Here is a 23587-nt window from a genome sequence, read left to right on the forward strand (position 1 = left end):
CTGGGCCCTCCTGCTCCCAGGCCGGGGGGCCACGATGGCCTGCCACTCCTGCGTTGTTGGCTTCAGCAGCCTCAGCAGCTGTGAGGTGACCCCCGCAGGCAGTCCCCGGCCTGGGACCTCGGGATGGGTCAGCTGCGGGGCCCCTGGGCCAGGCTTCAGCTCCCGCAGCCTCACAGGCTGCTGGCCAACTGGCACCATCCCCAAGGTGACTGTGAACCCCAGCCTGCTGGAGCCCCTGGACCTCAAGTTGGACCCGGCCGTCCAGCAGCAGAAGACCCAGGAAAAGGAGGAGATGAAGGTCCTCAATGACAAGTTTGCCACCCTGATTGGAAAGGTGAGCAGAAGTGGGAGAGGGGTCCCAAAAACTAAGGGCTGCCAGGCCTGGGCATCAAGCATCATGCCCCACCCCTGCCCTAGCCAGTGGGGAGGTGGCATTGCTAACTCGGCAGGCTAACCAAGCCAAGAGATGGGGGAGAGAGGGGTCCCAAGTTGGCGTCTGAGGAATGTCTGAGCAATAGCATGCTTCACGGTCTGGGGTCACCCTGCCCCCCAGGCATGGACTAGGGAGCACACTGAGTGTGGCCAAGAGGATGCCTCCCACAGGAATGGCTGATGCAGGCATGGTCTGCGGTCTACTCCAAGGCAGGTGGACAGTGGAGATGACCTCCCAAGGTCCACCTTCCTGTCCATCCCTCAAGCCTCTGGGCCTGCAGCAACCCTCTCGAGGCTGCCCTGCTTAACTTCCCCAGTTGAAAGATCCAGCAGGGCCAAGGGGGTGTGTGTGGCTGCCGGAAGGAGGCTGCTGCCAGCTGAGGCGAGTGGGGATGCAGCTTCGGCACGTCAGGCCCTAGGAATGCAGGGGATGCAGCTTGCGTCAGAACCAGGCAGCCAGCCAGGCCTCCGCACCCCACTTGAGTGGAGGAGCGAGTCCCCGGCACCCCAGTCGCCACACTTCTCAGACCCCACTGCCATGTCCTGCAGCTGGTCTGGGGCACTCGTGTCCATGTCTACCCCAGGGCAAGCAAGTTCCCAAGCAAGTCTCCCAAACCCACCTCCCAAACCTGCTCTTTACTCACCTCCTCCAAGAAACCTCTCCTGACCAGCCCTTCCAGCCTGCTCCCTCCTGCCCTGCCCAAGAATAACAATCACAATAGTAACCTCTTACATTGATTAATTGCTTACTATGTGCCAGGCACCAAAGGGATGCTTTACGTATTTATCTCTATTTTCCTCAACAACCTTATGAAAGAAGACATTTTTGTGCCCACTTCACGGATGAGGAAAACTACCTTCATGACCCTCCCAGGAAACCAGAGGCTGAGTCTCCACCCCTGGCTCAGTCCCTTGTCTGCCTCTTGGTCTCTGATTCTGTGCTCCTCTGCATGTGACTGGTCTGCTCTATGATGTGGGAGCTCACAGACAGGGGCAGAGGGAAGAAAAGAGCACACATTGAACATCTGCTTGTGCCTGGCCCTCTGCAGGAACATTGCAAATGTGATGAAATTTAGCCCACACAGCAACACTGCAGTGGCTGTTATCTTCCCAACTGTGTAGATGAGAAAACTGAGAACCAGACAGGATAATGCCTTGCCTGAGGTCACACAACCAGCAAGTAGTACTGCCTGGATTTGGACTCAGGTCTGTGAGACATAAAGCCAGTAGTCTCTTAGGTGGGAATCATTTCTTTCCTTCTCCCATTCATGTGCCTAGACCAGAATTTCCTCATCCACATCTGGGGTACCCAGGTGAGGTACATGTAGGAGAAGTACAACCATCCACAGAGATGGAGCATCCCTTCCCCCAGCCCTGCTGCACAGAGCCCCACATTGCTGGGCTGGTTTTCCCTCCGAAAACAGCTCAGCTGCCCCAGGGAGGCAGGTCTCTGCAGAGCCACCTTCCCACCAAACCCAGTTTAATCCCTTAAAAGGAATGCTTCACTGAGCTATGTAATTTGACTCAGATGGATGGCTTTTCTCCCTTGAACACCAATGCTAATATCACTCTGTGCCTTTGCCATGAGTGGGGGAAAGGTAGAAACAGGGAAGGGGTCCTCAGGGTTGGGGTCCTGTTCCCAGGGGCCAGGGTGATGATGCTTTTGAAGGTCTTTAGCAGAATTGGAGCCTCCCAACCCTTAAGTCTTGGCCTTGAGATGGGTGCCCTTTGAGTGGACACAGGGAGCTGCAGATGCCAGCCCTTTGAGGGCCCTGATTGCTGGGGCTCTGCCCCAAGGAGTCCTAGCTGATCTACCAACTCTATGGAGAAGGTCTGTTAGCTCATGTCCTTCTCTGTCTCCTTGTAAAGGCTGTGAGGGCCCAGCTGGAAGCAGGCAGTGGTTAAGTGTGAAATCTGGGTTTAAATCTTGGGTCCACCACTGACAAGCTTTGTAACCTCGGGCAGATTATTTAACCTCTCTGTGCCTTGGTACACCTGTTTTCTCTCCGTGGATCAGTAACCCCTTTCACCTCCCTCCTTCAGAAATCTATTCCGAATACTCAAGAGCTTTTGCAGCATGCTGTGTTTCTTCTTCCACTCCATCTCTTTCTTCCAAATCCAAATGCTAATAAAATTTTCTCCTGATAAGAGCAATCTCTCCTTTTGTGTCTTTTATCGGAGTTAGTTTGAAGCTGGCTATTAAGATGCCCACATGCATTAGGCTGAATGCTAACCTTTGAACAAATGTTCATTAAGTAGAAAATTGTTCTTAGTACAAAACATAAATAAGGAGTTTGAGTATGTTCCCCTGGGATAAGGAAGGATCCCTGAACTAGATATTCCCTGTTTTGGAAACCTGGTAAGATCACGTAGGGGTCAAGGGAACACATCCCCTTCAATCCCCTGAAGGTTCTTTGAAAAATCACCTCATAAACACAGATTAATATGAAGCAAAGGCATGATAAATTTTATTATGTCATAGTTTAATGTGACACTGGAGCCTTCAGAATGCAGACCCAGAGATATAGGGGGAAATTGTCTGTATTTTTTTTTTTTTTTAAAAAGATGACCAGTAAGGGGATCTTAACCCTTGACTTGGTGTTGTCAGCACCACGCTCAGCCAGTGAGCGAACCGGCCATCCCTATATGGGATCCGAACCCGGGGCCTTGGTGTTATCAGCACCACACTCTACCGAGTGAGCCACGGGCCGGCCCATGGGATAACTTTTGAAAAGCCGTTAGAACACACCTGGTATGTGGTAAGTGCTTTAGAACTGTTAAATAAAAAATCAAATAAATGGGCCTAGCCCAGGGAGCTCCTAGAACCCAGGGAGCCCCTTCCAGGCAGAGCCTGGAGAAGAGGGGAAGGTGGAGCCCTGCTGGGGGGAGGAGTGAAGGGACTTGGTGGGTGGGAGTGCAGCCCGGAGCCGAAGAGAGATATGTGCGCCCAGGGGGAAGGACCAGGGGAAGATGCCATGATTAGTGGGTGGGGGCTCTGGACAAACAGAGGAGCTGGCAGAGGCACTCCAGAGTCACATAGCCTTCTGGGCCCTCTGAAATATCTAGAGAAACCAGAGTGAACCTAAGATGAAGGGAAGAGGCGGAAGAGTCAGAGGAGAACAGGGGGAAGGGGGGAGGGGAGAGACCCCCTGGGAGTTGGCAGAAAGGCCCTGGAGCAGTGTTGTTTCTTCTCTTCGCTGGCTGTGTTTTCTTGGGCAAGCCACTCTCCCTCTCTGTGCCTCAGACTCCACTGCTCTGCTCTGCTCTGCTCTGCGGGCAGCCCTGTGGAAGGACTGGTCGGCCACAGTCATGCAATGAGGGGATGAGGAGAAGCAGCAGCAGGGAGGCCGAGGGAGGCAGGGAGCACGCAGGGCCTGCGTCCACAGAGGCTGCTGGCTGCCCTCTCACCTGCACTGCAGACAACAGAGGGATGGAGGTGAGCAGGAGGAAGGACTGCCCAAGGTCGGCCTAAGGAGCTATAGTGAAAGCTACGAGCAGTGGTGAAACGCCTGGAGACAGAGGGATGGGGACAGTGTCTTCCCGTAAACCTGAGTGACTTCTCAAAGTCAGCAGAGTCATACCCTGCCTGTGTGCAGAAAGACATAAGCCAGCCTTCCTGAGGAAGACACTGAGGCTCCTTGGGCAAAGCCAACTTCTGGCTGAAGGCAGGGGATTTGATGGCCATCACTTGAGGAATAGGACCTGCCTGTCCCAGAGGCACTGCCCTGTAGGCTCCCAGACCTGCAGCCTCTGAGGTGGTCAGCCTATCTCCCCCGAAGAGTTCCCCAACCCTAGCTAGGAGCTCCAATTTAGGCTGCCCAGTTTCCCCTGCAAAAATACACCTCTCCCCACAATCTTCCCTGGCCTAGCCCTGCTTTTTGGCTGGGAGGCCCAGTAACATGGAGTTGGGCCACAGTGAGTTCACTGCCTCTGGAACTCAGTTTCCTCATCTGTAAAATGAGAAGACAGACAGACCAGGCATTTGCTCTCTGAGGCCCCTACCAGAGCTGCCACTCTGTGATCTAAAGGCAGGGGCTCAACCAGAACAGAGAGGAGGAGGAATGAGAGATGAGGGGCTTGGCAGCCTTGATAGGCTGGAGACAATTAACCTGGCACCTCGCAGGGCACTGGGATTATCGGCCCTCCCCAGGCCTTTGTCTGAGTGGAAGGAGCCTTCCGCAGGGGAGGTCCTGGGTGGGGAATGAGTTTGCATCCCACCCACTGAGACAATAAGTGACTGCCCCAGGGCAGCAGGAGACAGGGGCTGCCCCTAAGCTCCCAAGACCATCATTGCCTCTGGCTTGGACCAGCTAGTGCTGAAAGCGTGAGGAATGCAGGTTACACTAAGGGAAAAACTTCCTGGTGTGGAGGTTGTTCTGTTGCTCATGGGTGGAGGAAGAAGACTCACGTCTCTCCTCTCGCCCCACCCTCAGTGTAAACACGGGGCTCCTGCTTGTCAAAACGGAGGGAAGGTGAGGTGAGCAGAAACCTCCCCTCCAACGCTCCCTCTCACGCTCACAAAGCAAGGCAGAAATCCTCTTGACCTCCATCCCTACTGAACCTGTTTGGCTGTGACTACAGCAGACTGTAGGCTTAAGGTCAGCTTCAAGCAGTGCAGATGGAGTTAAGCAGGAGAATGACAGCCCACAGATGACATCGTCAAATGCCATCATCCAATATTCCTGTCGGCATTGTCTATATGGACTTCTATCGTGAATGTCAAAGGGGACTTCTGGAGACTTCCTCTGACATTCACAATAGACAATGCCAACAGGTTATCAGAGTGTCTCAGGAAGAAAATGAAACCTGGGGGTGTACGGAGGGCAGAGAGAGAAGGGTCCCACCTGGCACCCCCATGAAGGTCCAGATGGGCAGTGGCCATCAGATGGGTCTGTTTGAGAAGCCTGGCCACCAAGTTGCTGTGCGACCCTGGACAAGTCACCTGACCCTCGTTGCCTCCATCGCCTCCTCTGTGAATGAAGAGTACAGATCAGCTGATGTGAAAGGCTCCTGGCAGCTCTTTCAGGCTACATTTCTGGAGCCTGGGGCCAGCAGCACCAGCTGAGGTGGGAGGAGGCCCAGCCCGGCTAATGAGGAGGGTGGCGGTCAGGCAAATGTGGAGCAGATACACTGAGGGTCTTGGTACTGGAGGGAAGCAGGGAGTCCTTCAAGCTGAGAGTCATGGAGGGCTTCCTGCAGGAGGGGAGCTGGAAGGATAAGTGGGGAGGAAGGGGGCAGGGAGTGTTTGGGGTGGTGGGAAGGAGAGTGCTCAGGAGGCTGGAGCCTGGAGAGGACAGGCAGCATGGGGAAAAGGCAGGAAGAGCCCCAGGCCAAGCTGGGCTGCAGGGGGTGGAGGGAAGGAGAGGCCCCAAGAGGGACTCTGACAGCACGAGGCATATGGGAAGCTGAGTTTGGGAGGAGCAGCAGGGCCCAGAGCCCTCCCAGTCTATCCTCGAGGCACAACCGGCCCTCACTGGAGGCAGAAGGCAGCCAGGAGGGCAGCCGGGGTCCATGGTGACTGCAGCAACAGACAGGAGGCATAGGTTGTAGCAGTTAAAAGATTCTAAACCCAGGGGCCGGCCGGTGGCGCACTCGATAGAGTGCGGCGCTCCTGCCGAGGGTTCGGATCCCATATAGAGACCCGTCCGCTCACTGGCTGAGCGAGGTGCGGGCGCGACACCGAGGGTTGCGATCCCGTTACCAGTCACGAAAAAAGACAAAAAAAGGAAGAAAAAAAAAAAAGATTCTAAACCCAGGGGCCGGCCGGTGGCGCACTCGATAGAGTGCGGCGCTCCTGCCGAGGGCTCGGATCCCATATAGAGACCCGTCCGCTCACTCGCTGAGCGAGGTGCGGGCGCGATACCGAGGGTTGCGATCCCGTTTCCAGTCACGAAAAAAGACAAAAAAAGGAAGAAAAAAAAAAAAGATTCTAAACCCAAACTGCCTGGGTTCCTGGTCTGGCTCTGCCACGTGCTCATCTTGTAACCTTGGGCAAGTTCCTTCACCTCTCTGTGCCTGGTTTCCTCATCTGTAAAATGCGGCTGATAATAATACCTACCCCATGGGGTTGTTGCAGGGATTTAATAGGTTAAACATGTCAAGCATTTAGAACATAACCTGGCACACAGTAAGGGCTGCATAAGCATTTGCCATTATCACTATTCCAAAGCACATCCCCGGGTTCTTCCCCCAACAGCCCTCAGAGGAGGGCAGGTGTATCATCCCCAACTTCTAACTGGGGAAACCAAGGCTTGGAGAGGCTGCAAATGCTGGTTTGTCAAGAGGATTAACACTTAAGTATTTACCAGGCCCTACCCTGCTGAGTTTCCAAGACAAGATGAGATCAGGATTGTCGGTTTTGTCGGGGGAGCAGGGTGGGGGAGCAGATGGTGTCTGATGCCCATGTCCCTGGTGTCTCCCACCCCAGCCCCAGGTGGGCATGGAGAGCCTGTGGCGTTCTCCCACCCTGTTTTCCCCTCCCTCATCTAGCTGGCCCTGCCCTCCCCTAGGAAAACTTTGCTAAACCTTGGCTAATTGGCTCCACCTCCCTCTGATCCTCTCCTTATCTCACCATCTTCAGTTTGAACAATCAGTAGTCGGAGATGCATTCTGAAGTGCTGAGTGAGGGCCCTGGGTAGGTGTGTAGATGAGCTGCCACATCCCAGGGAGGCCCCCATGGGGGCCTGGAGCCTTGGCCCCCAACTGTTCCACACCTGGCCCCCTCACCACCCTCCTGCTCTCCCAGGTGCAAGCCCTGGAACAGCGCAACCAGCTGTTGGAGACCCGCTGGAGCTTCCTACAGGGCCAAGATTCGGCCACTTTCGACCTTGGGCCCCTCTATCAGGAGTACCAGGGCCGGCTGCAAGAGGAACTGCGAAAAGTGAGCCAGGAGCGGGGAAAGCTGGAGGCCAACCTGCTGCAGGTGCTCCAGAAGGTGGAGGAGTTTCGAATCAGGTAGGTCTCGCCCTATGGGGGCCGTGGGGCCAGGGGGTTGAGACCAAGCTGTACTCAGATAGGAGGCACCCAAGCCAGGAGTACCCAAGCCAGAGAAAGAGGAAAGAAGGTATGGAACATTTCTTTACCAGAGACATATTTATTGAGGGACTAGTACATGCCAGACGGTATTCTAAATACAGGGGATAGGGCAGTGAACTTATAGCCACCCCCTCCCAAATAGTGGCCCTTACAACAAAGTCAGCCTTGGACGGGATCATAGCCAACCCTGCATTTGCTGGCTCTTGGGTACCGTCAGAAGCCACATCCCCAACTCAAGCAGCCCTCCTCTCGTGCCTGTAAACATGCCTGCTCTTGCCCACACGTCTCTCTAGCAACAGGAAATTATGTCAATAACTACAACAACAGGTGAGCTTCTGCCTTGGCTATGGCTTCAGATTTTTTAACTCAACTGGGCTGGAAAAGAGAGAGAAGCAGCCGGTGCAGGCAGGCAAAAGGGTGGGTTTTATTTGAATAAAGAAGCAATCCCCTATAGGTAATACGTGCCAGGCATCAAGGTAGACTGGGAGCTAGAGAGAAGAGGAAAAACACAGCCCCGGCCGGCAAGGTGCTTTTACAGCTTAATGGGTAGACAGACAGGTGGGCAAACAGTTGGTGGGCAGGACTTCCCAGTGGTTATGAAACAGGCTTGGGGGTTTAATCCTTGCCCCCACTGTTCACTAGCTTTGTGACCTCTGGCAAGCTGCTGAATATCTGAACTTCAGTTTTCTCCTGTGTGAAATGGGAATGACGAGGGTTGACACCAACCTAAGACCGGTTTGAGGAGGAAGCCACAAGTTCAGCATGCTATCAGTGGCAGCTTTCCTATTCGCTAGAAGGGTGAAGTTCCCAGCACACAGCAGGTTCTTAACACAGGTTTGCTGAACTGAATTGGCTGGTCTAGAAGGGCAGACCGGACACTTGGGGTGCTCAGAAAGAAAGGTGACCCTCTCAGCAGGCAGTGGGCAGGGCTGCAGGGAAAAGGAGGCTGAGGCAGAGTAGAGAGGCCATGCCCTGCACCCCCCTCCTTAGGTCTGGTCTCCTTGCAAGGAGACCCCCAGCCAGGGTGGGGGAGGACAGGGTGTGGCTAAACCCCTCATCTCCCCTTCCCCAGGGCTCCAGCCCAGACTCAGGCCCTGCCCATCTGAGGTGTGGCCCACAATCTCCAGTGCAGCCAGCCAGGCATGACTGGAGTGGGGGCAGCCTGCCCGGGGGCCCAGGGATCTGGGCTGTGGCTCAGATGTCCACCACCTCTCCCCGAGCCTGCCCTATCAGGTCCTAGGAAATATACAGGGCATCTGAGAGGCCCAGCCTCCAACACCTGACCATGATGAGGGAAGTCACATCGGTTCACCAGAATCTGTGGCCCACTTCACTGATCCCTAGCAGGTCTGGGCACTCAAAGGGTCAGAGAATGGCAGAGCTGGAGGAAACCTTGGGTTCTCCTATTATAGGGAAGGCCACAGAGGCCCAGAGAGGGCATGGCTTGACCTCAGTCACACAGCCCCATGTGCTGAGTCCCATCCCTAACCTCAGCCAGCCACCAGGTGAGGCTGCTCCCACAAGCCTAGCCAGATCATGTCCACGGAGGCACTTCACAACTGGAAGTTCTGTATGAATACTACTCATTGTTTTAGTCCGGCTCAGCCCCTCCTTTGGTCTGCTGCCTGGTTTCCATCTGCCCACTATCTGACTTTACTGTTTAGGCTCAGGGCCTCTTCCCCTCTCTGGGTAGGAAACCCACCCAAGTTGAGGAAGGAGAAACTAGACCTAATGGTAAGGCTGGAGGGCTTCTGGGTCTGCAGGCCAGAGCCAAGGGAGCTACAGTCTGGCTGTGCAGAGCCTGGGACCCCCTGGAGTCAGGAGATGCCAGGTTGAACTGTGACGGGGAGGAGCTGTGCCCTGCCTCTACAAGGCCGATGAGATCAGCCTTACTCCCAGAAATAAACAAGTTGGCCGGGGGGAGATGGGGGACGGTGTGCAGGTGTGACAAGTTAAAAAGGGTCTGAGAGGGCCGGCCCGGTGGCGCACTGGATAGTGCGCCGCTTGGGAAGCGCGGCGGCGCTCCCGTCCGAGGGTTCGGATCCCATGTACAGACCGGTTCCCGCTCACTGGCTGAGCGAGGCGCGGGAGCAACACCGAGGCTTGCGGTCCCGTTGCCGGTCCCCGGTCCGGTACGGGGGCAACACTGAGGGTTGCGATCCGTTGCCGGACACGGAAAAAAAAAAAAAAAAAAAAAAAAAAAAAAAAAAAGGGCCTGAGAACAGGTTTGGGAGCTGGTGGCTGGCTGACTGGCAGAGGATTGGGGGTGGAGTGGGGGAGAAGGCATCACCTTTACCTCCGTGGAGGTGGAGACTTCCAAGGGCTTTAAGGTAGCAGGGACCCCAAGGGTAGGCTAGTCTAACCTTTCTATTTGCTAAGGATGAAGCAGAGGCCCAGCAAGGGGAAGCAACTTGCCCAAGGCCACACAGCAATTGACTCAGGGACGCCACATACAGTTGTGCAACCTGTTCGCTGCACAGGAGCATGTTGTTGAAGGGGGTGAATGGGGCTGGCATCCAGTTAAATCCTGTGCAAGCTGGTGCAAGGTGGAATACCCCCTGAAGTAGGTGGCTTTCTTCTAATTCACATGAAGCTTAGGAATGCACTAGCAGTAAACTTACAGGGACTGTTCCACACTGGAACCAGCGTCCAGCCTCAGCCCAATGTCCCTGCTGCACCACCAGCCTCTCCCCTGGGGTTCAGGCCTTGCTCCCATCCCATCCCACCCACCAAGCACACCTGGAGGTCCAGAGGCAGGGCAGACCCAGCCTAGGCGGGATACCATGAGGATGCCCCCTCTGGTCCCCTCAGCCCTGGCGTCCTTCTCTGCCAGGGGAGGCTTCCCAGAGTGGCTGCCAGGCAGCTTGTCCCCCCTCAACTCACCCTGCCTCCATTCCCCTGGGTCCCAGCAGATTTCCATCTGGTGGGTCTGCAAGTGACACCTAGAGACAGCTTCCCCTCCCATCCCCTCAACAGCCAAGGGCACATTCAAGGGTGTGGAAGGTTCTAACAGGGCTCAACACCCCCAGCCCAAGGCCTGAGGTTCCCCTCCTAATGCTTTTCAGGGGACAGTGCTAAAAATAAGTTGGGGAGCGAGCCCCAAGCAGTTAGAAATTGCTCAGTGGGCCAAATGGAGATCAGAGCTGGGGCAATGACACAGCTGATGAGGAGGGGAGGGAGGGCTACACGGAGGACAGGAAGGGCACGGTCCTGCCCCAGTCTGGCAGGACTCTGCTGTCCAGCCGGGGGGCTCAGCCATGGGACTTGCATGGGGAGGACCAGTCAGTGAAGGGCTCCCCAGACCCGTCCCTGGGGCAGGAATCCCTCAGAGGCCCAGATTCCAGTGGGAAGCCTGCTGCAGGCAGCCCAGTCCTAAGGATTTGTGAAGGGTGTGCGGAGAACCGCCCTGCACTCAGTGCTGAGGCTTCCTGGGGCTTCTCCCCAAGCATGCTGGAGGCCATGGCAGAGAGCCTGAGCTTTAGTGGGTGTCACGCACTGCTGTGAGCACTTGTGTATTAACCTGTTTCATGCTCATGGCATCGCTGTTATGGTGACCAAGGCACGCACACACAGTTAACTTAGCCAAGGTCACACAACTCATTAGCAAGGAAGCCAGCACTGAGCCCCAGTTGTCTGGCTCTGGAGCCCCAGGCTTAACCAGCACACCACAGGAGCCTCCAAGCCCTTCTCTGAGCCTCGTTCCCTCATCTGTGAAATGGAACCAATGGGACCTCACTGGCGGAGGCTCTGAGGCTCCCAGGAGGGCTACAGGGAAAGCACCCAGCACAAGGGGGGTGGCACACTGCACCTGTACCCCACACACACACACACACACACACACCACCCCAGTCAAGGCACTCTGGGCATTTTGTTCTCCTTAACTGGACCCAGACAGCAGAACATTCTCTCTGCCCCCTACCCCCCGCCCAACCCCCGTAACCTGCACCCTCAAAGCCCCTTGGGTGGGCTGGGGGACAGAAGGTATGAGGGGAGGCAGGTCCAGCCAGCTGGGCAATGAGTGACTCTGCCCCTGCTGTGAGGTCAGGGCCTGGGGCAGGCAGGCGGCTATAATTAGAGCTGCCAGTGATTCAGGCATTCCCTGGAGAGGAGGGAAGAAAACAGAAGCCACAGAATCCCCACACCCGCTGGGGCACGAGGGCCGAGGGTAAGAAGCTGAGGCTGCAGACTCCCACCCTGAGGGCCCAAGACAAACATCTTGGGGAGGAAGAGGGTAAGGTCAGGGATCCAGGGATCCTGACCCCACACCCAACAGTGTCCTAGTTCCAAATGCAAAGTGGACTTGAGTAAGGAAGAGGACAAACTGAGAAGAGAGTTGTACTGTGTCAAGCACTGACTGTATGTCATATAACTGCTTGCCATTGCATCCAAGGTGGACTTTGTCAGCCCCTGCACACACACACACACACACACACACACACACACACACACACACGTAGAAGAGGAAGCCATGGGAGGACAGGTGAAGTTACTTACCTAAACACACTGTGTCAGCAAATTTCCTGCTTTTCTGTCCTCCCTGTGGAGGGAACATGACAGGGTGGTGTCCTACCTTCCGGCAAAGCAGAGGGGATAGGGTAGGGTGCAGGGAAGAGGTAGAGGTGGGAGGAGGAGAGGTGTGAGCAGGGTTCTCTGAGCAGACTTGACCAAAGGCACAGCTTGTCTGAACCTGAGATTCTCAGGGGAGACACAGGGAGAAGAGGAAGGAACCAAGTACCAGGGGGAAAGGGCTGCACAATGAGGGGAGGCCTCCTGGAGGAGGGGGACGTGGAGCAGAGCCAGGAAGAGGGCAGAAGCTGCCAGGAGAATACTGTCACCAGGAGGGAGTGATAGAATGAGGAGCCAATGCCAGGTGTCACAGGAGAGAGGGATATGTCATAGAAGACATGAGATTGCATCCACCTGACGAGGGCCACTTTTTTCTAATTGACACAAGGCACCAAATGGAATGGCAGGGGCCCTGAGCCCCATCCAAGGAGAGTTAACCAAACCCCAAGCTCCCACCACATCCAGCTGAGCAATCTCTTTCTCTCCCTCCCTTCCAGGTATGAGGATGAGATCTCTAAGCGCACAGACATGGAATTCACCTTTGTCCAGCTGAAGAAGGTAGCCTGCCCAGCCTGCCCCAGCGCTTCTTCCTCATGGGCCCTCTGCCCTCTTTCCCTCAGGATCATCTCCTTTCCTTTATACCCAAGCAAAGCCTTCAGAGGCTTAAGTCCCAGGACAGACAGACAGACACAGAGATACACTGTCCCTATCCTGCTCTTTTTCCCAGGCTCTGAGCCAGATCTCCTCTGGGAATCATCCCCCTCTCACCCAGGAAGCAGAACCCCCCCACCCACTCCTGCCCTGGGACCCTCCATTCCCTTTCCTACACTCACCACCTCTCCCAACCCCAGGACCTGGATACAGAGTGTCTTCGACGGACCGAACTGGAAACCAAATTAAAAGGCCTGCAGAGCTTCGTGGAGCTGATGAAAACCATCTACGAACAGGTGAGTGAGATGGGACCAGTGTCACCAAGCCAAGAGCTGTCCCCTTGCTACTCATTTCATGGAACATGGACAGGTTCCCCAAAGGCCACTCTCTTGGGGAGAACTGTGTCTTCATGTGTACTGTAGTGCTGAGGGCATGCAAAGGACCAGGTGCATCCGGCAAGGGGCAGGAGGCTGGCCTCAGGAGCCCAGGGGCCTTGAACAACCATTTGTATTGAACTAATCTCTCTCTAATCCTCACAGCCTGAATCCTGGGCACCCACAGTCCTAGCTCAGATAGGCATGCATTTCACCCTTCCCCATTTTTAGCTAAGACAGAGAAGACCTATAGTCAGATTTCCTGGTTCCCAGATGATACTAGCTTCTGCCAGGACAAAAATGATCCAGAAAAGGCAGACAGAGTTGTCTCAGGAGCACATTCTCACTCTGAGCCTGGTGGACAGTGTCCCAGCAAAGCCTCACATGCTGCCAGCACAGTAACAGGTGGGCCCTGCTGGCTCCTGGGCATCCTTCAGGACATTCGTCCTCCTCTCCACATCTTTTTTCAGGGGTGAGGAGGTATCGGTGATGTTCCTGGGCTAGAGGCCCCTTCCACAAATACCTTCTGTTCAGCTAAGAGCAGCAGAATCCGTGTTGGTATGACAGGCCTGGCAGCTCTGTGCTTCAAACTGCTGGTGCCGAGCTCTGGCAGTGCTGCCAAGCGCAGAGCAGAAGTCAAAGTGCCCCGCAGTTGAAACGTTCTGCTAGACAGGCCCTATGGCCTGCTGACCACGGCTTCACGGCCTCATCCTGTAGAAAGGGGAGTGGGCCTTGAGGCTGCTCACAGGCCACACTCAGCCTCAGTCCCCAGCAGCCTCAGCCCCCAGCTGGGGCTTCCATGAGACAGAGACCTGTTTGCAGCCCTTGGGCCCCAGTCCTGACTCAGCCTTTTACACCATTTCTGTGACTTTTGGCAAGTTATTTCTCTTCTCTGTGCCTCCGTTTCCTCATTTGTAAAGTGGGGAAAATAATAATACCAGCCTCGTAGGCTCTGTTGAGGACTAAACCCATTTATTCATTTAACAAATGAAGGATATCACAGCCTAAGCAAGACAGAACAAGCCGCTCCTCCAAGGAGGGTACGACTGAGGGAGAGGAGACAGGTAATGAGCAAGTAAACGAGTATCTGAACAAGATCACTTTGGAGGGCAACACGTGCTGGGAGGCAAAGAAGCAGGTGACATAGCAAAGCAGGAGGGAGGGGAGAGCTTCACAGCCCAGGGTGCCTCTCAGAGGAGGTACAAGCGAACAGAGGCCAGGGACAGGGATGGCACGGCCCAGGGCAGATTTGAGAAGGCATCGGGCAGAGGGAAGAGCTGTGTGAAGCCTGGAGGCAGGAGTGAGCTTAGAGATTAAAGGGAAGGAAAGAAGCTGCTGTGGTCAGAGCAGACAGGGCAGGGCAGAGCCTTGGGCCAGAGAGGACCTGGCAGGCCGACTCATGTGGGCCTGGGGCCCTGAGACAGAGTTCAGACCTTATGTGAGCATGGCGGGCATTGGGGGTAGGCATTAGAAGGGGTGGTGCATGGGGCATTTCAGGACATGCTGTATGCTGTGGAGAAGAGACTGTAGTGAAGGTAATAGGTGCCAGTGCATTCTAGCAATTACTATTACTTTGGAAGCAGTGAGGTGGCGATTTGGAGTGAGATTTGTTTCTCTCTCCATGTACCACTGCAGGCTGAGAAGCCAACACTGACCCCTTGCTAAGAAGATCCCACAGCCATGGGTCTCTAGGCCAGCACTGTCTAACTGAACTACGATATGAGCCACATATGTAATTCTAATGTTTTCTAGTTGCCACGTAAAAAGAGACAGAAAAAAAAATACTTTTAATAATATATTTTATTTAGCCCGATATATCTAAAATATGATTATTTCAAGACATAATCAATATAAAAATTACTGGGCCATTTTGCATTCTTTTTGTCATACTGTCTTTGAAATCAGATGTGTATTTTACACTTACAGCTCATCTCTGTTGAGATTAGCCACATTTCAAGTGCTCAATAGCCCCATGACTAGTGGCTGCCTCACTGGACAGAGCAGGTCTAAGCAATTGCAGCCGTGGCTACCTCAGGTGGAAGAAAAATATGGCAGAATGCAAGTAGACCCAGGAGGGCTAGACACTCTAGTTTCAGTTTTGGAGCAGACATCAGATCAGAAAAGCTTTGCTATATAGGCCCACCCTTGTGTCCCAGAAAACAGCCCTGCCTCTCCCCAACACACACGTGTGCACATGCACACACACAAACACACACCCAGGGTAAGTTCTGCAAAGCCAGCTGAGCAGGAGCCACTGGCCATGATCTGCTCAGGGCCTCGTCTCCACACTGCAGCCTCCTCGGTAACCTGTCTACACCTCCCCCACAGGGACACAGGTTAGTGAGAGGACCCTAGGCTGGCAGAAGCTCACATTCCCCCTCAGCTTCTGAGCTACGGTCCAGCTCTCAAATGCATTTGGGCCCTGGCTACATTAAGCTGGAACACTGCCTGCCCCATTCATAAACGCTGGTTCCAGGGAGATGAGCTGTAGAATCTGCCAACAGCCCCCTGCCCCCAGGTGCACCTCCTGGGAGGCCAGTCCCTGCGAGAGAAACCCATGCTGTCTAAACAGCTTTGGCAGAGAGGCTACTCCAGGAATAGGCTGCTCTGCCCCTGGACACTTCATCCCAGCTTCATCGCCTTTACCAATTACAACAATCGTATCCTTAGCTACCGTTTATGGAGCTCTTACTATATTCTAGGCCCTGTGCTAAGTGCTTTCCAGACTTAATCTCAGTTAATCCTCACAACACCCTATGAAGTAGGGGTAATGATTAAGAGAGTACAGTCTTTAGAGCAGCTTGGATGTGAATCCTGGCTCAGTAACTATGTGAACTGGAGCAGATTATTCTCTCTCTCTGCCTCAATTTCCCCATCCGTAAAATGGAAAGAATAATAGCGCCTACCTCACTGGGCTGTTGTGAGGATTTATTTTGTTAATATATCCTAAAGCACTTAGAACAGCGTCTGGTACATGATAAGCATTTAATAAACATTAGCTCTTTTCAGATTAGAAAACCAAGGCTCAGGAAGGTTTAAAAACCTGACCAGGTTTACCCAACTAATAAGAGGTGGTAGTATTCAGAGTCCTGTGCCATTAAGCACTACATTTCACTAGCCAGCACTAAGCTACCCCATGAGAATCACTGTCTGCCCTGATGTGGGGAACACAGTGAGGGTGTTCACACACACCACAGCTTCTCAGGCTCTGAATCCTAAGGGCAGCCCTAAAATGTATTGTGGCTTAATTCTCATCAACTTGGAAGTTCACATGCTCTCCAGGGGGCCCATCTCATGGTGGCACCTTCATACCACTCAAGCCAGCATTGTTATACCCTCTGCAGGCTGGCGGGGGCCAGCATGTCTGAACAGGTCTGCAGATGTTCTGAACGCTCCATTTCCTGATTCTACTTATCAAATTCCTGCTTACACTGCCTCTTTCCAGAAAGGATCTGAGGCCGCTCCATCAGCTGTGTTTTCCAATCCCTTCCCTTTGACAGGGAAGCCCTCCTACAGTGTGTCCTGACAGTGCCCTGGCCTTGTCCTGGGCCATAACCAATGCCAAATTAGGCCTGGGCTAAAAGTGTCACTGTTCGGGATCCCCCACAATGTGCATCTCCAAAACTGTCGACAGGCAAACCCTGGCCAGAGTGCTGGTTTCATGTGGGAAATGGCAGGCGGTAACCAGGGGCAGCAGAGGTCGGGCATGAGTCCATGGTAACCATCGACTTGAGTCTGGCATATGTTGGACCCTCAGCCTGCTTTTGCCCAGAGATTTCTGCTAAGTTCATTTGAAGATCAACCGAAACCCCTTGGCAGAAGACCAAAGGGGCAGTTGGCCACTGAGCCCAGGGTCCTGCCAGCTCCTAGGCAGAGACAGGTTGCCTTAGAGGGTCTTCTGAATGCCTTCCACTGCCCAATATTCCTTTTCCAGGAGCGCATCCTTGTCACCAGGAAGTACCAGTGGGCTAGGGTTGGCACGCAGCCCTGGCTGACCCACCCTCACCCCATTAGCCTACAGCTCCAGGACACAAGCTACCCCTCAGAAGTCCCAGCCTCTGCCAAGGACAGAAACCAGAGGCGCCACCACAACCTCCCTGAGTGTAAAGATGGACAGAGGATCAGGAGGGGGTCCCAAGTCAGGAACAGGGTCAGAATGCAGTCACGAGCTTAAACGCTGACCCTAGATCTGAGCAGGCCTCCTGATCCAACTGCCACGCTTCAGGAAATATAGGGAACATGGGAGCGTGTTGAACATTGACACAAAGGTACAATTGGTAAAATCCAGACTGTGGGGAACTCTGCAAGGCAGACAACTGGTGTTTTCTATTTTTTTTTTTTTTCCAAAGAAGACCGGTAAGGGGATCTTAACCCTTGACTTGGTGTTGTCAGCACCACGCTCTCCCAAGTGAGCGAACCAGCCATCCCTATATAGGGATCCAAACCCGTGGCCTTGGTGCTATCAGCACCACACTCTCCCGAGTGAACCATGGGCCTGCCCTGACAACTGGTGTTTTCTATTTTTTTTTTTTTTCCAAAGAAGACCGGTAAGGGGATCTTAACCCTTGACTTGGTGTTGTCAGCACCACGCTCTCCCAAGTGAGCGAACCAGCCATCCCTATATAGGGATCCAAACCCGTGGCCTTGGTGCTATCAGCACCACACTCTCCCGAGTGAACCATGGGCCTGCCCTGACAACTGGTGTTTTCAATAAGAAAAAAGTACAAGGAAAAAAAGAGACAGAAACAGAGGGATTGTCTGTAGATTAAAAGAGACTTTGAGACATATGGACCAATTGCAATGTATGGATCTTGTTTGGATCCTGATTCAAACAAACAAGTTTTAAAAAATTATAAGGAAGGTGGTGGGTTTCAATGCTCCTTGTCCTGCCCCTTCTTGGCAAACTTTATCAAAAAAAAAAAATTACAAGGCAATCAGAAAAATGGGAATACTGGCTGAAGTTTAATGATTGAAATAGGGGTTGGGGTGGACTGTGAATGCAGAAGGAGAGTTGTGCAGCCCATGCCGCCCTGCCTGGCCCCTCCCTGCCCCCCAGGCCATCTGACTCATGCTCTGGGCACAATGCTGGCAAGGGACGCTCTGTTTACTCCCGCTCGCTCCTCCCCTGCTGAGGCCCTACCCGGCCTGTTTGTTGCCAGGCTCCTCCAGTGGAAGCAGCCAGGGCTCAGGCCCCCTGTTTCCAACTGCCTCTCCCCACACCCCTGAGCATTCTGGCTGGAAAGCTCTCAGGCTGTGCATGATTGAAAGCCAGCGTCCCTGTCTTCCTCTACCCCTCTAAAGGACTGCAGCAGCAGCAGAGTTGCTCTGGGGTCCAGATCTGTCACTCACAACTGTTTCCATGACCTCTTTGTGCCTCAATTTCCTCCACTGTGATCTGGGGCTAACTATAGGTTAGGCCAGCCTGGTGAGGATGAAATGTGAGACTCAGCACGCAGTCTGCCCTAAGTGAGCAAGCCCTCAGGGAGATGGCTTTTACCATTTTCCAGAGGTCTCCAGGGATAGGGAGGAGGAGTAAAAATATTGTCATTGTTTCCGGCAAGCTCTCTCAGCTAGAAGGGGAGCAGGTGTTGGGTCACCCTGGAGAGTGTCAGAGGCAGTGCTGCCTGGACTCTAGCGCCACCCCTGCCCTTCATCATTCACAGGCCTCCTTTCTAATATTTATTCAATAAACTGAGAAGCTTTCTTACCAGACATCGGGGCCTGGATTTATACATGGCTCTGCCAGGCCTCAGGGAGCTCCTGTCCAGGGGGTGAGGTGCAGCTGCAGCCACAGAGCCTTGAAACAGTGAGCAAATGGCCTGAGTCCCCAGCCCCGGCATGTGGCTTCCTGGGCCTTCAGCACCATCAGCCAGAAGGAGCATGTCCCAACCTGGGGGTGCACAACAGTGCAGGCAGTGGGGAAACTGAAGGGGAATAAGGCTTGTGGCTTGGGCCTCAGGAGCCGAGAGTCTCTCCTTGTCCCCCGCCCCTCCTTTCTGAGAGGAAAGACAACAGGCAGGCGAGCAGGGGGCTACGTGCTGCCTTCCAGAGTCCAGCCTGGGGAGTTGCGGCAGGGAGGCATTGACCCTTCCTCACCTCTCCTGGGAGACAGGAAAGGAGCAGCCCATTCTCTGCTCACCCTGGGGATGAAGGGACTGTGGGTGGTTGTGGGTCCTCATGCCCTTCCCACAAGCCCTGAGCCCTCCATGCCCGGCCAGGAGCTGAAGGACCTGGCAGCCCAGGTGAAGGATGTATCAGTGACCGTTGGCATGGACAGCCGCTGCCACATCGACCTGAGCGGCATCGTGGAGGAGGTGAAAGCCCAGTATGATGCCATTGCAGCTCGCAGCCTGGAGGAGGCCGAGGCGTACTCCCGGAGCCAGGTTTGGGGCTGACCATACAGGGTGGGAGAAGGAGGCTGGACAGTTCTCTCTGAGCCACAAACAGGGCTAGACTAGTGATGGCTGAGGTCACTTGCAGTTCTGTGTCCTGAGAGTCAATGAGAGGGGAATGGGGAAGCCCAGAGGCGGGATGGGGCAGGCAGGGGAGACCAGAGCAGTCAGCTCACAGGCAGGCATGGAGAATGGGAGAGCCCCGCACTGTGTCAGGCTCTGAGGGGTAGCCGGTGAGGGGGTGGGAGGGGGGACGAAGCCCACCACCTGTGCCCTCCAGGAGCTCAGAGTGGTGCTGTCACCCAGTGATAACATGCCAGATGCAGGCACAGCCCATGAGGCTCATCTAGGGTAGCTAAAAGGAGGACATCCAGAGAGGGACATGGTGGGAACAAGAGAGGGAGGCTGGCGGGGGAGTGGTGGACTGCAGAGTTGTTGGAGATGGGATGGGGGGCTGAAGGGGAAAGGATGGGCGAGGGGTGCTGGGAGGGACCCAGCACCTGTGACCTCCATGCCCCTCAGCTGGAGGAGCAGGCTGCCCATTCGGCTGAGTTTGGGAGCAGCCTCCAGAGCAGCCGCAGTGAGATCGCTGACCTCAACGTGCGCATCCAGAAGCTCCGATCCCAGATCCTCTCCATCAAGAGCCATGTGAGTGTCTGGAGGTCCCATCTGGGGGCAGGAGCAGTGAGGAGAGCAGGGAGATGTGCACGTGCGCACACGCGCGTGCTGAGTACACGCAAACCCAGACTGAGTGACCCTGCGCGGGGTACTTAGCGCCTCTGTGTCTGTTTTCTAACCTGTCAAATGGAATAGTGGCACAGCCTCCTAACGTGGCTATGAGTATCACATGAGCTTTGCATATAAAAGTGCTCTGTAAACTGCCAGGGCTGCTGAGACATTAGAAACCCCCACCACCACACACACCCAGAGCTCACTGCCTCCCTCCCAGGCCCCCAGCCAACTATACAGAGAGAAGGGAATGGAAGCCTAAGTCCTGGCTTCCAGCCAGGACAAGCCTTCAGAGTGAATGCTGCCATGTAAGGACATCTGGGACAGGCTCCTTTAGAGGCTTGTGGTACTTCCCTCTGGCCTTAAGAAAGTGCCTCTTTAGGTCTAACTGAACTCCCTCCTGCTGCATTGCAACGCATGACCATGCCCAGCAATGCCATTGCTTAGCCCTCCCTCCCCATGCATACCCCCACCAAGGACAGAGGTGACTCCTGGCCCCAGCCCACTCCCTCCCTTCCCTTGGCCCTCTGGCTGCAGTGCCTGAAACTCGAGGAGAACATCAAGGCAGCAGAGGAGGAGGGTGAGCTGGCCTTCCAGGACGCCAAGGCCAAGCTGGCCCAGCTGGAGGCCGCCCTGCAGCAGGCCAAGCAGGACATGGCACGGCAGCTGCGCGAGTACCAGGAGCTCATGAATGTCAAGCTGGCCCTGGACATCGAGATCGCCACCTACCGCAAGCTGGTGGAGGGCGAGGAGAGCAGGTGAGGGTGAGGCTGCAGGCTGGAGGAGCGGGAGGTCTGAGGTTCAGGTCCACACGAAGTCAGCCTTCTCTTCCAGTGGGACTCAGTGAGCCTGGCAGGCCCATATTCAAGTCCCAGCTCAGCCACTTACAAACTGGGACCTTGGCACAGATCATTAAATTCTGTTTCCCCATATGAGAAATGGGCTGCTCATAAACATGGCTCACCTGTGATGGGGAACATTAATGTAATAATGTTAGCCATCTATGCAGGGGAGAGGGGACAGAGGCCCAGAGAGGGCAAGCTGGCTAGCTAGAGTCACACAGCAGGGCAACCCAAGAGCTGGGAGTGACAACCAAGAATTGCTCTCTACTTGCCAGCCCCCAGTCCCAGGGGAGCTTAAGCCACAGGCTCCCTTCACATTCCACCATATCCCTCCCCAACCCCCAGGATGGACTTGCCCTCGGCCACCATGGTCAGCACAGTGCAGTCCAGATCCAGAACCGGTGAGTCTACTTGCCCCAAGAACCCATGGTGGGGAGGGGACAGGATGTGGGGGGATCATGACCGTAAAGGCATCATTTTAAATGGCTCCCAAACCTCCAGCCCCTTCCCTCCCCCACCCATTATGTCCCCTGTAGCTGCCTCCAAGTCAGGCTTCTGCAAGGCCCCCTCTCGGAAGAAGAAGAACATCAAAGGCCATGTGATCAAAATCACCGAAATGTCAGAGAAGTACCTCTCGCAGGAGTCGGAGGCCTCGGAGTAAGGCAGCTGGACCCCAGGAACCCCAGGTCACTCCCACTGCAGCAGGAGGGACTTAAGCTAGACTCAAGAAAGCAGCTTGGAGCCTCTAGGTTGGGAGGGAGAGCAAAACCTGATACTGAACAGAGGAGGAGGGTCCGAAACCATGACTATGTTTTTGTGAGTAGCAAGAGTTGGGTGGGAGAGGACGTCACAAGCAATTCAAGGCCACTCCACTCTGTGTCAGTATCTCACAGTCCCGCCCTTCCAACCTCTGGCCAGAAGTTCTCCTGGCTGGGTAAACTGGAATTTGGGGTCAGTTTTGCCTCACCTCCTCACTCCTCTGAGGCTCTTCCTCCCATGTACAGCTCTGATCAAGGTCTCTCTGACTCTTGCCCAATGCTTGCCCTAAACTCATATCTCAAGTCTTGCCCTGCTGCTGCCTTGGAACTGAGGGTGGTGCCCCCCGTCAGCCAGCCCAGGCTATGGGCTGCGGCTGAGGAGGACGGCCGGGCCCTGCCCTGTATCTCTAGTTCCTGGGGAGGCTGGGTGCTGAATACCCTTTGGCTTTCCTGTACCATGTGAGCTTCCCAGAGACCTGACAGTATTAAGGAGCTGGGGGAGAAGGGTCCCTGGTTGTTTGGGACCTGATCCTGCACCTCTGAGATCAGCCTGAACACCTGTACCCTCCACCCCTGCTCCCATGGATCCCTCCCAGTAGGTCAGAGTCAGAACTAGACAGGCTGCCCCAGCTAGATCCCAGCACGTTTTCTAGAAGCTATTCTTGCCATATTCAACTCCCTGGGAGTGACAGCCAGATGGAAGCCTGAGAGCACGCAGGAGAATTAGATCCTCCCTGCCATTCTGGGCTTCACCATCGAGTCTGGGATCTGAGTTTCTGCCCCCCGCCCAGGTGTTTCCCAGCCTAAACACCTGGCTTTGGTGTGACAGGCCCTGGAATCCCCTGGCCCCGCCCCTACCATGAAACCCCAGGCCCATTTCCCATGAATTCCACTTCTCAGGGCCTCTGTTCTACTCTCCACTGGGCCAAACAGCCAGGCCCTCCCCCACTTTGCATTCACGGAGGAGCCCAGGAACATCCTACATCTGGGGAGTTATATGTCCTTCTTTTCTTTCCCCTCCAGCCCTTTCCTCCCCCCGTGCCCATTCTACCTGCCTCTGGCGGGCCATGAAGAAGTCACAGTCCAAGCAGGTCCGGGAGCTTCTGAGCCCTTGAGGTCGGGCTGTGGAGCCCCAGTGACAGCTTTAAAAGGGCTCAGCCAAAGAGAAAAATTCTACATCCAGCAAGAAAATCTGGGGTTGGTAGGACTGCCCCTATTTGCTGTCTTGGCTCTCACCTTTGGGGCATGCAGGTGGATCCTAGCAGCTCCCACCTGCCATTCAACAAGCTACCTTCTCTCCCCTCTCATCTCCCCTACCTGCCCCTTGCCTCACCACTTCTTGCAACCCATCTCTGATTCATTCATCTCGTTTTCCAGGACAAGGTGGTTCAAGGCCTTGGCTCCTCCTAGGCCTCATGGTGCTGTAGGGGGTGCTGACAGGCTACTGACTCTCCCAGGCCAGCGGTAATTCAGATGCATACTCATCCCTGAAGTCCCAAAAGAGGGTGCTGCCGATTGCTGCTTTTTCTCAGGCTCTTTGTTGGTTTCCAAGGGAGCAAATCCTCAGTGGGGATACAAGATATATAAAGTATATATTATTTTTTCATAACTTATGTGGCTTTTAACTTATTGCTTCCCTTCCTGTTTCTGCATAATCAGTGCTATATGTTCTATCTCGATAGCTAACACATTCCAGCCACCCCACCTGACTGGCTGACTATCATGGGGCAATGTCCCCCTCTCCCTGCCAAGGGATGAATAAAGTGTTGAGATTTATCCATGGATAAAGCTGTGTGTCTGTTTTTATC

At 54.5% G+C, this 23587-nt stretch overlaps 1 protein-coding gene across 1 annotated transcript; it reads left to right on the forward strand.

Moving 5' to 3' along the window:
- The first annotated feature begins 4 nt into the window (after window positions 1–4).
- On the forward strand, window positions 5–23561 carry KRT80 (keratin 80). The gene is made up of 9 exons (XM_008566128.1): window positions 5–334; window positions 7178–7386; window positions 12531–12591; window positions 12885–12980; window positions 19277–19441; window positions 19973–20098; window positions 20717–20937; window positions 21367–21422; window positions 21558–23561. Exons 1-9 carry the CDS (start codon window positions 35–37, stop codon window positions 21680–21682), a joined length of 1359 nt encoding a protein of 452 aa, XP_008564350.1. The 5' UTR covers window positions 5–34; the 3' UTR covers window positions 21683–23561.
- Window positions 23562–23587: the final 26 nt, after the last annotated feature.

This window comes from Galeopterus variegatus, unplaced genomic scaffold (assembly GCF_000696425.1).
Source record: "Galeopterus variegatus unplaced genomic scaffold, G_variegatus-3.0.2 Scaffold224, whole genome shotgun sequence".
Classification (NCBI taxonomy): domain Eukaryota; kingdom Metazoa; phylum Chordata; class Mammalia; order Dermoptera; family Cynocephalidae; genus Galeopterus; species Galeopterus variegatus.